General features: G+C 53.0%; 1 protein-coding gene across 1 annotated transcript in view; it reads left to right on the forward strand.

The window, feature by feature from the left end:
* EPHA8 (EPH receptor A8) overlaps positions 1-10943 on the forward strand; it is a 54099-nt gene extending 43156 nt beyond the window's left edge. The window contains exons 7-17 of the mRNA XM_030231853.2: positions 36-198; positions 961-1057; positions 1699-1766; positions 2252-2377; positions 3126-3311; positions 3920-3981; positions 4352-4561; positions 6420-6569; positions 8212-8402; positions 9375-9530; positions 10829-10943. Of these exons, the coding sequence (XP_030087713.1) occupies positions 36-198; positions 961-1057; positions 1699-1766; positions 2252-2377; positions 3126-3311; positions 3920-3981; positions 4352-4561; positions 6420-6569; positions 8212-8402; positions 9375-9530; positions 10829-10943 (1524 nt within the window). The remainder of the gene's footprint in view (positions 1-35; positions 199-960; positions 1058-1698; positions 1767-2251; positions 2378-3125; positions 3312-3919; positions 3982-4351; positions 4562-6419; positions 6570-8211; positions 8403-9374; positions 9531-10828) is intronic.
* The last annotated feature ends 2586 nt before the right edge of the window (positions 10944-13529 follow it).

The following is a 13529-nucleotide window of genomic DNA, read 5'->3' on the forward strand; positions in this document are numbered from 1 at the left end:
AATGCGGAGAAGGTTTTGTTGTTAATTTTCCCCAGGACAAGGAAATGCAGAGCTACTCAACTCTGAAATCCAAGAGCACTACTGCCACCATCTCTGGGCTCAAGCCTGCAACCCGCTACATATTCCAGGTGCGGGCTCGCACCTCTGCTGGCTGTGGGAGGTTCAGTCAGACTGTGGAGGTGGAAACGGGGAAGCCAGGTGAGTGTGTGCAGGTGTGGTGTGTGGGAAATGTGGGGCAGGGAGCCTGGGGCCTGGTGACGCCCTTCTCCATGGCCACTGTTCCACTGCCACACAGGGAGGGGACCTGAAGGCACATCCCCCCCAGTGTTTCAGCCTGCAGGGATTGCTTGAGGTTGCATTCCTGATGTGTTTGGAACAAGAGGAAACAGACTCAAGTTGAAACAGGGTTCAGGTTGGATAATAGGAAATATTTCTTCACTGAAAGAAGATATTGGAACAGGCTGCCCAGGACAGTGGTAGAGTCACCATGCCTGGAAGTGCTCGATGAATCTGTTGATATAGCATCTGGGGACATGTTTAAGTGATGGCTTGGCCATGCTGGGTTAATGGTTGGACTCAGTGATCTTAGAGATCTTTTCCAACCTTAATGATTCTGTGATTCTATGATTATACATTAGAAAGAAAAGGGAGGAAGGCTGTAGCAGTTAGGGTAGGGAAGACCTGGAGAGGTCCTGAGGCTCCAGTCTCCTCTCTGTACTGGTTTGCTATGTCACCATGGCTTTCTCAGATCTCTCCTTGGTTTCCCCAATGTAAGTGGTCCCTGTACATTGTGAGAGGCTCAAAACTGGGAATAGGTGGGACAGTGCTTCATCTTTGAAGACCATTACCGCATTGTCAGCCCAAGGCTTTGTCTTTGAAGACCATGGGGTAGGTATGTTCCTGAGCTCAGCAGTGAATTCCCCACTCCAGCTCACCCCCTTCCTACTCTGCTTTTTCCAGCGTCTCTCCGGTACGACACAATGACGATTGTCTGGATCTGCCTGACACTCATCACTGGTCTTGTCACCTTGCTGGTGGTTCTGATCTGCAAAAAGAGGTAAGAGTTTTGTTGAGGCTAGTGAGGTTTTCTGGAGGTCACCAACAGGGACAGGAGGGAGGGGAGAACTTGGGCACAGCTTTTCTCCTTTCAGTTTGTCCAGAGCATTTATAGGTCCAGGGTTAATAAGCAGCTAAGAGACTTCATGAGGCAGAGCCAGTCTCCAGATCTTCCCCTCATGCCAGCAGGCTGAATATAATAAATCAGTGTGTATATTATAATATATGGTATACGGAATATCAGTAGCACGAGCAATAGCAATACCAGTACCAGAACTACTACCAGTACAAGAGCTGACTGGATGGATAGACTGGATGACTGGATGGACTGGTGGGTAGGTCAGGGGTGGAGAGATCTTTTCTACAGCAGACAGACCTAAGGGAGACTGTGTGCTTTGTATGAGCATGGCTGAACCAGGCACGTGGAACAGACATGCTTTTAGCACTGCCAAGCCTTGGAGAGCACCTGGAGAGTACCAAAGTGTCAGGCCAGTGAGATGCAGGGATGCAGCTGGTGGATGGCCACGTGTTTTCTCTGGCTGCCCAGAGCTCCAGCATGCGCTCCCTTCTACCCTGGTTTAGGAATGCTTGTGGGAGTGAGGGATGGGGGCTTCTCTTCTGACCCTTGTCCTCCTGTGACAGGCACTGTGGGTACAGCAAGGCTTTCCAGGACTCTGATGAGGAGAAGATGCATTATCAGAATGGGCAAGGTAGGATGCTCTCTGGGAAGAACTCCAGCCCCATGGATGGGCAGAGATGGACTGTTACCCCCCCACCCCCGGTACTGCTGTGTTTTCCAGGGGGAAGGGTTTTGTATCTTGCCTCCTTTGAGAATGTCTTTGGAGACTTGAGTGGGTGATCTGATCCCAGGGGCATCCTGGTAATGGGGTTGAAATGTTGAACACTGTGGACTGAGACTGCAGCAGGATCATCCCAGAGAGCAGCAGGCCAGGGGCAGGGTTGGGGGCTGATGGAGTGGGACAATCATGTGGAGAACACCTGGGCAGCCAGGTCCTGAACTGCTCTGAGAACACTGCTACCCCAAAGCATGACTTAGGGTTCCTTGTGCTGCATCTCCAGCGCTCCTCAGCCTATCCTGCCCCTGCCCACCCTCTGCCCTGTGGCTGGGTGTCACTCCTCCCAGCAGGGCTGCCTGAGAGTGTTGATCTCTTCTCTCCACTTTGAAACCTGGCAGTGAAGTTCCCCGAGTCCAAGTTCTATGTGGACCCCCACACATATGAGGACCCCTGCCAAGCTGTGCATGAGTTCACCCATGAAATAGAGGCCTCCCGGATCAAGATTGAGAAGGTCATCGGGTCTGGTGAGTCCTGGTGCCCAGCTGCCCCTTTGCATGGTGTCTGCTCAGGGAAATCCATGCTCTGAGGTTGAGCAGTGCCCCTGGCCCGCTGGGATCAGAGCTGTGCTCAGCAGGGCTTTGTCTGCTCCTTAGCCCTGGGAGATCAAAACCTTGGATAGAGTGGGGCTTTGGGGCAGTGAAATAAACCCTTTGGAGCAGCCTGGTGCAGGGGGTTGCTCGTCAGCAGGTGTGGGACTGGTGGCTCAGGCTGACACAGCAGATGGCTCAGCCTGTCCCCATGGGTGTCCCAACATGCACCCATGAAAAAACCTGGGGTGACAAGATGCAAATGAAATTGCAAGCAAAATGGCACATTTTCAGAACAAAAGGGAATTTTGCATAGGAACAGGGGCTTTTGGGGAAACACAGTGCCGAGCTGGAGCTGGAATTTCACCAGCAGCACCCTGAGGGCTAAACCCAGAGGAATGATGCCATTGTAATCACTGCCCTTGGCCCACTGCTTTTGGTGACAGGCACCAGAGAGAGGTGGTTTCAGATGTTCCCATCCTTCCTGAACTAGAAACAAGAGCTGATCAATCCTTTCAGAAGATTGAATCCTGGAGGGCTTGGAGGGCACTGAAATCCAGACTAAAACCCAGAGGGACTGAGGCATGCTGTGTGTATGCTGACAGACTGGATGATTCATGGTGTTGGTGGGTGAGCACAAGAAGCTGAGGAGCTCTCCATGCCTCCACTTTCCTTTGCCTTGCAGGGGAGTCTGGAGAGGTGTGCTATGGCCGCCTGAAGCTGCCAGGGAAGAGGGAGATTCCCGTGGCCATCAAAGCATTGAAGGCAGGCTACACAGAGAAGCAGAGGCGGGACTTCCTTAGTGAGGCCAGCATCATGGCACAGTTCGACCACCCCAACGTCATCCACCTGGAGGGGGTGGTCACCACGAGTATGTGGCTGGCAGGGGAGGGAGTGTATGGCAGAGCAGAGCTGGGATGCATCTCCCTGCGGGCAACCTGGGAGAAGTGGGTCAGGGCTCACTTTGGGTGCACTCCATCTTTCACTGCCCCAGTGGCTTTTCAGATTTGTGCATTTACCTGGGACAGCCACCCCCTTGCCTTCATTTCAAGAACAAACTTCCTCGTGGCAGTTCCACACCAGGCTCTGCAGTATGCTCCAGATCATTGTTGGGTTGGGAGATGTCCTACTCAAAGGCATTTATTTGAAAGGCTGCCTGTACTGAATCATAATTTAAAGTCTTCCTCCAAGAAGGCACATTCTGATGCAAAGCCTTACACTAATGGCATGCAAATTTCAGCAGGGTAACGAAACTGACCTAGCCATGTCAATAGCACCTGGAGGGAGGGATATCTGTCTGGGTTGTTGCCACATCCCCATCATTGGGCCAGTCCTGCCCAGTGCAGGGGTGACACCAGTCTGAGGGGCTGCAGAAGATGCACAGACCTGAATTCATGTCTCTCCCAGTGAAAACCTGGCACTGGGCTTCCTTGACAAAGGTGACTTCTCTGCTAACTTGACCTCCCTTGTATTCTGCAGGCAAATTGGTAATGATTGTTACTGAATACATGGAGAATGGCTCTCTAGACACCTTCCTCAGAGTAAGGAGCGAGTTTGTATTTTCATTCACTGCACATCCCCTGGGGCTGGTTCCTGCTCCTCAGCCTCACAGCCAGTGAAACCTCTTGTTTTAGAGAGAGCTGTGGGTGCTAGGCTCTCACCTCTTCAGCAGGCTCCAGGCATTGTTTCTGGCTCCCTTAAGTGACACTGCAAAAGCAGGGACAACAGCCTGAGCACGTGTCAGAGGCACTGAGAGGGCAGGAAGTGGGCAGGGGCACAAGCAGGAGGCAGTGGGGTCATTGGAGGTACAAAGCCAAAGATGAGAGGAACTGGGGGGCTGGTTTAATGACAGCAGCACACACAGGATGGTAGTGAGCATCACAAGCGAACTCTGGGTTATTTCCTTTCCAGAAACATGATGGGCAATTCACCATCATCCAGCTGGTGGGGATGCTGCGGGGCATTGGGGCAGGCATGAGGTACCTGTCTGACCTGGGCTATGTGCACCGGGACCTGGCCGCCCGCAACATCCTGGTCAACAGCAACCTGGTGTGCAAGGTGTCTGACTTCGGCCTCTCCCGCTTCCTGGAGGACGACCCCGATGCTGCGTACACCACCACGGTGGGTGGCTCACAGAGCTTGTCCCTGCTGCTGGTTGCTGTCCCAGGCCTCTGACACATGGAAAAGTCAGAGACTCTCAAGTCAAAATAGGTAGGGCAGGAATGGCAATGTCACTTCCTGCTGATATCTGGACCAACAGCTCAAACCCAAAGAGCTCCTCAGCCTTAAAGCATTGTCCTTGACACAGGGACAACCCAGAACTGAGTATGTAGTGAACAAAGAGCAGCAGGATGGCAGGACAGGGAGGTATCAAACATCCCCAACCAACTGCTCCCATGGGTGTGTGTGGCCTCTGTGTCCCCACTGGAGTCCTTCCCTAGGCTGTGTAGCTCCATCCACTCCACAGTTGTCCTAGAGCCATCAATCCATAGGGGGGTGTTCTGATCCACCCTTTAGCATTGTGGCCACACACTGTTTTTTCCATGTGACTCTACCTCATTCATGGATCTGGAAAAGGTGGGAATTGATTTTGCAACCTGTGGTTTTATTTCATGCAGGACACTTTTATCTGTGAAGCCCTGTTGAGATTTTTCTGGCCAACCTGGCAGCTCTGTTTCTTGATGTCCTCTTCCATGGGAGGTCATTAGGAGCAAAATGAAATACATTTTCATGAAATACATATAATATGTTAAATAAATTGAGCTCTCTTTGCTCTTCTCTAGCCATGAAATGAATTAGTGTGCTCCTCTGGAACACATCTAGTGGACAGACTGTTCCTGATGGAGGCCAGTTTGGAGCTGTAGCAGAGGAATCTGAGCATCATTTCTCAGAAAGACCAAGACTACAGAAGCAGAAAGAGCTTCAGGCTTCTTTGGGGTAGCTGATGCTGAGCATGTCCTAGAGCAGCTGTAGCTCTGAGGGATGAGTGCACCATGGCCCAGCCTAAAGAATGTGGCACTCCATGGTCTTTGCTTGGCTTCAGCAAAGTGGAGAAGCTGAGCCAGAGGGGCTCCCTGTGTGTGCGTGTCTATGCATTCATCTGCTCCTTCTGGTATCTCAAGAAACAGCATTCATTCCAGATAATTTAACTTTGGGCAAGGTTCCTGCTGCTTGGGTTCTGGTGCTTTGAAGTGCCTTGGTGCAGTGAAACCCACCAGAGCTGGTTGCTCTGGAGGAAGACTGGATAGTGCATAGTGTGGGCAGAGCTAAACCACGAGGATGCGGTGCCAGAGTCAGGATTACTGGGGAGGTCTCAGTCAGGGTACCAGAAAATGAGGTTTGTTTTGTGTTCAGAAACTTGTATTTGTCCTGTGTTGTCTTCAACATGCTCATGGGAAGCCCACCCAATGTCCCCTACACTGCAACTTTCCTCCTCAGATGGCTGGCAACCAAATTTCCAGCTTAAAAGTATTCTTAGTCCATATATTGCTGTTTTTTGTTAGCATGGTCCTTTAACTGAATGCATCTACCTTTTCAGTCCTTGCCTGTCAAAGCGGGGAAGGACAGGCAGCACATCCCCATCACTCTCCCTGTCTGCTCAAGTCATGCTCTCTGCTTGTACACAGAGTCAGCTCTGTGCCTGTGTGCTCTGGTAGCCTAGAGTTCCTCTTCTTCACTTTGAATTCCTAGTCTCTTGAGCATTGGGGAACCAAATTGTGCATGAAGACCTTGTAAAAGAGCACAGTGTTCTCTTTTCTCTGCTGGAAACACCTTGAAGTCGTCCTTCACATAAACCTCTGGGCTTCTCTTGGGCAGATTACCTCCTCAGTCCTTTTTAGAAGATGCCGCCCCAGCTTGTCCAACAGCTGTCCCAGCTGCAGAGCAAAGAGAACACTGTGCTCTTTTATAAGGTCTTCATGCACAATTTGGATGCTGAGCCCTGCCTGCTCTGAGCCTCCACTCTTGCTCGCTGTCCCAGGGTGGGAAGATCCCGATCCGCTGGACAGCTCCTGAGGCCATCGCATACCGCAAGTTCTCCTCAGCCAGCGACGTGTGGAGCTATGGAATCGTCATGTGGGAGGTGCTGGCCTACGGCGAGCGGCCCTACTGGAACATGACCAACCGGGACGTGAGTGCTGCCAAACTGCCCCTCCTCCTGCCTGCCCCAGCCCAGCCTGGCAGAGGCTGGCAACAGGGGCCCATCGATCAGCTCTTGCTTCCCTTCACATCCCCACAGGGCTGTGCACAGGGTGCACGTCCCCTCTGTGGCGACAGCAGTCCATCCCTGCACTGCACAGCCTTTGCCTTTGCAGTGCCGTGGCACCCAGGAGTGACCAAAGCTCGTATATTGACCTACCTGCTGGCCCTTACCAATCCTGCCCCGATCCTGGGGACACTGACTTAAATTCCCAGTACAAATGCAGGCAGGGAGATCGCTGCCACACTGGCTGTGTGCTCTGTGGCTGTCTGCAATCCTGCCTTTCTGCTGGCTGGAGAGAGTCAGCTCATGTTGTGCCACATTTCCCAGTCCCTGCAAAGGGTCAGGGCTTCCCTAGGATCATTGCAGCCCCACTGCACCAGCCTGCCAGTTCCAATGCTGAGTGTCTATCCCTTCCGCTGTCCAAATGAGGCTGCTGAGAGCCTCAAGCTGGCACCACCCAACTGTAGGCTTTGGGCTTGTCTGAGTTGTGTGGAGCCACTCCCACCTCAAGAGTAGCATAAAATCTGAAGGGAAATATAGGTTATAATCCTGACCACAACCTGAGGGCATAATTTTCAACAGGAGGCAGTAAAATGAGTATTTTGGCTCTGCAGAACCACAGGACTCCTTCTTTTACCTAGGAGTACTATAAATCTCCCCCTGTGCTGGGAGCCCCCTCTCTTCCTATTTTTTTTTATTTTGTGGTGGCTTTGGTGACAGCAGGGCATGAATGCAGTGGCTTTCACTACCTCCTCCACAAAATTTCTTCAAGCAGCATTTCCTCCAGCCTTGCCGACCAGTGCCACACCCTGGCTGTAGAAAAACTGAGTGTGAGTGCAGCCCTTATTGAAGAGGGTCCCATGGAGAGTCGGCCAAGTACCGACAATCACACCAATGTGGCTACATGTCGTTCTGCTTTATTCAGCAGCTTTGGCATCTTTATGCTTCTCTGTGCACTGTCTCACGCCACTAATGCTTAATGCTCGTTGGTTAAGTGGCTGCATTCACACATACATGGTATTTATTTGCTGATTGGTTGTCATGCTATAAACATTTTTAGCTAAGGTGTGCTAAATTACTAGTTCCCACAATGTGCCTGGCATCTGGCTTTGTCTTGGCACAATGCTCATTTTTTCTTGTTGTATCCTTTCGAGGATGGTACGTGGTCTATCTTGTTCCAAGGACAGTACATGGTCTTCAGAGTAATTCTGTAATCTGCAGGCCAGGGTTGTCCAATTCTTGTAAGAGAATAGCATGCCCTTATTCTTCCAAGAATTCTTCTACACCTTATGGCTTGTCTGCTGGAGGAAAGCTGCAATATTTTAGGTCACTGGACCACTAAACAACTCTGTTGTCATAGCACTGATTTCCTGTGTGTGTGTATGATGTCCTGCCTGCTGCCAGTTCTGCACAGAGCCTGCAGGCAGCCAGTCACTTGTTTAGCATGGAGCTTGTGCACATCCCTCTGCTTCCCATTCCACGGCCCCAGCAGCTTCCATAGATCTTCCCATTGGCAGGGCTGGGAGTGGGTTGGGGGTGCAGCCTCACTGCGGTTGTTGCTTCCTTGCAGGTCATTACCTCTGTGGAGGAAGGCTACCGCCTGCCTGCCCCCATGGGCTGCCCCAGCCCCCTGCACCAGCTGATGCTGGACTGCTGGCAGAAGGAGCGCAGCGAGAGGCCTCGCTTCTCCCACATTGTCGGCATCCTGGACAAGCTGATCCGCAACCCTGACAATCTCAAGTGCACAGGCACCATCAACAGGTGAGGGCTCCCTGACCCCTGTGTGAGCAGGGGCTAGTGACTTGATCTGGTCAGAGCATGTGGGCTGCAGTTCTGACTGGCTGTAGCACCAATGGCTGCCCTTGGGAGCATGAACATGCACAGGGCCCATGGACAGAGGTTGTGGTGGGTAGGGAGGAACTTCCTGCACTTCATCCCCTTGCTCCCACCATGGCATTCCCATGCCAAGGCCAAGGAAGTGCAGCAGTGCCCATGCAGCAGCATCCCTGCCTTTACCTGCCTGCTAGGGCTCTCTCTGTCCTGCCCTGCACAATCTGCAGATCAGCTGTGTCAGAGCTGTGCCCAGGTGAGCAGGAGATCAATGGCATCTGGCCTGCATCAGGAATAATGTGGCCAGCAGGATCAGGGCAGTGATTTCCCCCCTGTGCTGGGCACTGGTGAGGCCCCACCTTGAATCCTGGGGTCAGTTCTGGGCTCTTCACGACAAGACAAAAATGGAGGGGCTAGAGTGTGTTCAGTGCTGGGGAAGGGTCTGGAGCACAGAATGTGGGAGCTGGGAGGGGGCTCAGCTTGGGGAAAAGGAGGCTCAGGGGGAGCTTCTGTCTCTCTACAACTCCCTAACAGGAGGGTGCAGCCAGGCAGCAGTTGGCCTGTGGTCCCAGGAAATGAGGGACAGGAAAAGAGAAAATGGCCTAAAGTTGTGCCACAGGAGGTTTAGATTTGATATCAGGGAAATTTTTTTCACAAAAAGGGTGGTAAGGCCCTGGCACAGACTGCCCTGGGCAGTGGTGAAGTCATCATCCCTGGAGGTGTGAGTGTGGCACTTGGGGACATGGTTTAGTGGTAGCCCTTGCAGTGCTGAGTCAGCAGTTGGAGTTGATGATGTTAGAGGGCTTTTCCAATCTTAATGTTTTCCTGATTATACAGGTGCCCTCACAGCCTGCTCACCTTGGACCAACGTTTCTCGTCTAACCCCTTCTGTTCTGCTCCCAGGTTCACCCAGACACGCTTGGACAGGGGTCTCCTGGACCTGAGCAGCTGCTTGACTGTGGAGGACTGGCTGGACTCCATCCGCCTGGGGCACTACCGGGACAACTTCGCCATGGCTGGGTACTCCTCCCTGGGCATGGTGATGCACATGAACATCGAGTGAGTAGCAGGGAGCAAACAGCATTGTCTGGGTGTCCCAGGGCCCACACCAACCACCAGCCCCAAACAGTGACCTCCTGCCTCTGCTGGCTCGCCCTAGTTGGTCCTTGGTTGCTGGAGAGGTATCTCCAGGCCCTCAGTGTTGAGACCTGGGACGTTGTCCAAGGCTGCGCTGAGCTTTGAGGGAAGGTGTGCGAGTTGTACTGAGAGGCTGTGAACTCCAAGTCACCTCCAGTGCTCTGTGGTGGCTCTCTAATATCACCATAGGCCCATAGGAGGTAAGTCAGGTTGCAAGGTGCTCCAGGTTGGGTTGCTAATCCAACCTCCTGGTCAGAGCAGGGTCAGGCATGAGGTTGCTTTCTCCTTGTGCTTCCCATCTTTGTTTTCCCTGCAAAAGGCACCTCTGGACTAGAGTGTGGCTGTGCTATTCTGCACAGCTTCTCTAGGATCACTGGGAAACAATCTTAGCTGGGCATTACCTTGGAGCTTTGTCAGACCCCTGTGCACAGGACTGACTCCCTGCTCAGTGCAGCCAGGAGAGAGACATCACTGAAAGGTCATTAACACATTACCAAGGGTGGGTTAAGTAAGTAGAGCTGGAGAAGATCTGTCTCATCACCCTCCTGCTGTAAGGAACTTGATCTCCCATCTGTCTAGGGAGTTTCCAAGGAAGAGCATCCAAGCAGTACCAGAAAAGAAGGCAACTATGCCAGCTCCAGCCCTTATACCTGCTTACATCTCTCATCCCCTGCTGTTACCAGGAGTGACAGGCTGTTCAGCCTCTAAGGAGCCTTGTTCCCTGTCCAAAGGCATGGAGCTGCTGGACAGTGGTTCCTGTGGCAGTGAAAGGGAAGGCAGAGAGACACAAACAGAGAGTTGTCATGTGCATTGAGCAGGGCTGTACATGGGGCCTTTGCTCTGGGTTGAGCTGATAGTGATCCTTGTTTCTCATGCACATCAGAGAATCTTTTGAATGGGGAAGGCTCATCATCCATCCTTCTGACTGGGTTATCTGAGGGCATCTCACTAAAACTGAATCCAATTTCACAGCATCAATCTTGTCACCTACAAGCCTGTCAGGAGGGATCCTGCTCCTGCTCCCCACAGGGCTGTCACAGTGGCCTTGTCAGGAGGACATGTCGAAGAGAATGGCAGTCTATCTGTCCCTCGGCAGGACAAGCCTTGTGCTGATGTGCAAGTGGAGCAGAGCCAGGCACAGGCTCCTGGGCTGGTCCACGGGTGCAGTTGTCTTCCTGGGGCCTGGCACAGGTGTCTTTGACAGTGTCTTTGTTCTCCAGGGATGTTCGGAGTCTGGGCATCACCATGATGGGCCACCAGAAGAAGATCTTGAGCAGCATCCAGGCCATGAGATCCCAGCTGCTGAACACAAATGGCCCCAGGAGGCATCTATGACCAAAAGCTCTGCAGAGCTGCATCAGGCATTCCTTAACACTTACCCTGGCAAAGGGGCTGCAGGGTGGTGAGCAGGAACAGGGGCACCAGGAGCTGGAGCCCTGCCAGCATCTCTGTGATTTCAGCATTGGTGGAAACATGGTATTGCAGATGGTGGTCCTTGGTGGTCCTGCTGCTTTCTTCCCCCAGGTGAAGGGGGGAGCAGCCTTCCAAGCAGACACATCATGACTCTGCTATTTCCCTGTGGGACTGGGAGTCTCCCCACAGCTATGCAGGACAGGAGACAACCCCTTCACCCAGTGGGATGGTCCAGCTGCTCCTGCAGGTGGAGGGGTATCAGACACATCAGCAATAACCAGGAGCAGTGGGCTGGGCTTGCTGTGGCACACAGCTCCTTTGGATCAGGCAGCTGGGGAGCTCCTGGGATCTCTGAACTGAGCAGGGCTCCACATACTGCCCACAGCAGAGACAGCCCTGCTCCCTGTACCTCCCAGCACACTCCAGCCTGGACCTCCTGAACTGCACCAGCCTGAAGGTGACTTCATGGTCCTCCTCTACCAAGAGCAGGAGGCCAGGGGACAGAATACAAGGTGGCAGTGCCAGGAGCAACTGGCTCTGCCTTCAGGCCATACTTCCAGCTGGTAGGAGAGTTGTCCAGGGCCTTCTACCTCCTGCAGGACACTCTCCACATATTTAAGCCACCTGCACTACTCCTCCACAGATCCAGCACAGCCCTCCAGGCAGCCCAGGCATATTTTCTAGGGCCACAAGCTCAGGTTTCTCTGCCAGCAGAATCGTCCTGGCCTCCCCCAGAACAGAGAGGAATGGGAGAGTATGCTCCCGTGTCACATGATAGAGGGACAGAGAAACAACTCTTCTTTGTTCTTATACTGTCCTAGAGAAACCCAAGAGCTGTGCCATCACCTGGCTGCCAGTGCCCGGGGCTGCTGGGTCACCTGCAGAAGAGGGGTCCTGGCAGTGTTTCCAGCTGCAATCACAGCATCCTGTGGCTGGGGACAGAGGCTCTGGGCACACAGGATCTCACTGCTGGTGACCACAGTGTCTGGGAGAGTGGTCTGTCCTCCACAGGAGCATCTCTCTGGGTGAGCTTGGCTGGTGCTGAGCAGTGGCCTTCAAAGATGTGTGGAGCTGGTCCAGGAGGCTGAGCTGGGGGCAGAGGTGCAGATGAACTGAGGAGTGGGGCAAGGTGTGGGCTGGGAGTTTCCTTTTGGTGTAAGTACAATTTCCTATGGGTTTGGGAGCTGTTTTACTGAGGTAGGATGTTAGGTACACAAAATGGTCTCAAAGCACAGAAGCCTCAGTTGTGGGGCTGAACTCACTGCAAAAAAACCACCTGCTGGGAGCATGGATGGGGTGGGGGTGACAGGAGGGGAGAGAGACTGGAGAGGAGCCACACTCCCTGCAGGGTCCAGCCTGACCCGTAGCACCCTGTCCTTCCCATGGCACAGCAAACCCAGCATCACTCCAGTGCAGATCCTGGTGGGATGTGGCCTGAGGGCTGTTCCTGCCAGGCCTGTTGGGGCACAAGGGGGGGCGGGGGGTGGGTTAAAGCCATTTCTCAGCTGCAATAATCCTGGCTAAACCAGCCTGTCCAGGGCTGGATTGGCTATCCATGCAGAGCACTTGTGTGCTGATGGATTCTCTGACTAGGGTGGGTACTTTATTTCTTCCTATGGAAGCTTTCTGTAAGGGGGACAGATGCAATGTGTTGTTTCATTTGTATTGCATCCTGCACTCAGCCCTGGCACACTCCCTCCCCACAGCCAGCATGTGATGAAGCTCATCCAAGCCCTGCAGCACAGGGGGCTGGGTGTTGGCCCTGGCCTCTCTTCCCAACATTTGGGACTCTGTCATGGACACGCTGGTGAGAGCAGAGGTCAGACCAGTGCCACACCTGTGTCCTTGGGATTTGCTGGGCAAGCCCAGTCAGGTGGGCTGCAGGATCTGAGGCTGGGAGCTGCCAGATGGCCCCTTTCCAGGTGGTTCATGTGTCAGATCCTGCAGTGTAGGGTCACTGGGCTGCTCCTGGCTGTGGGGATGGTGGGGCAGGGTTTGCCTTTTATGTTCAGAGTGTGTGCTTCCCCCTGGACAATAAAAATCCCTCTTTCCGTGATCCATCTCCTTGCCTGTTATTGTCACTGGGCTGCACAGATCTGTCACCACTTACAATGAGGATAGGGGACACCCCAGCTGCTTCAGGGGGAAGAGAGCTCTCTGGAGCTGGTGACTGAGATGCTCAGCTAGTCACCAGCTCCAGAGAGCCTCCCACAATTGAAGGATGCTTCCCTGCAAAGCAGGAGTATCCATGGGATGGGCCCACACAGACAGGGAAGAGCCTAGAGGATGTTTGTAGGCTCCCAGGGAGGGGTGCTGAGAGCTGGGAGAGGACACCCCAAAACCACCAAGTCATTCCTATGTAGGAGCATCTCATGCAGGACATGATGCAAAACCAAGATATCTCATGTGCATAGGTTCCTCTCAGGTTTTCCTGGACTCAGCCTTACCTTCTTCTGGAGATGGAGATTTATTTTCTTTTAGAAAGAACAAAAATTAACACCAAAAAAC

Source organism: Serinus canaria, chromosome 21 (genome assembly GCF_022539315.1).
Source record: "Serinus canaria isolate serCan28SL12 chromosome 21, serCan2020, whole genome shotgun sequence".
NCBI lineage: Eukaryota > Metazoa > Chordata > Aves > Passeriformes > Fringillidae > Serinus > Serinus canaria.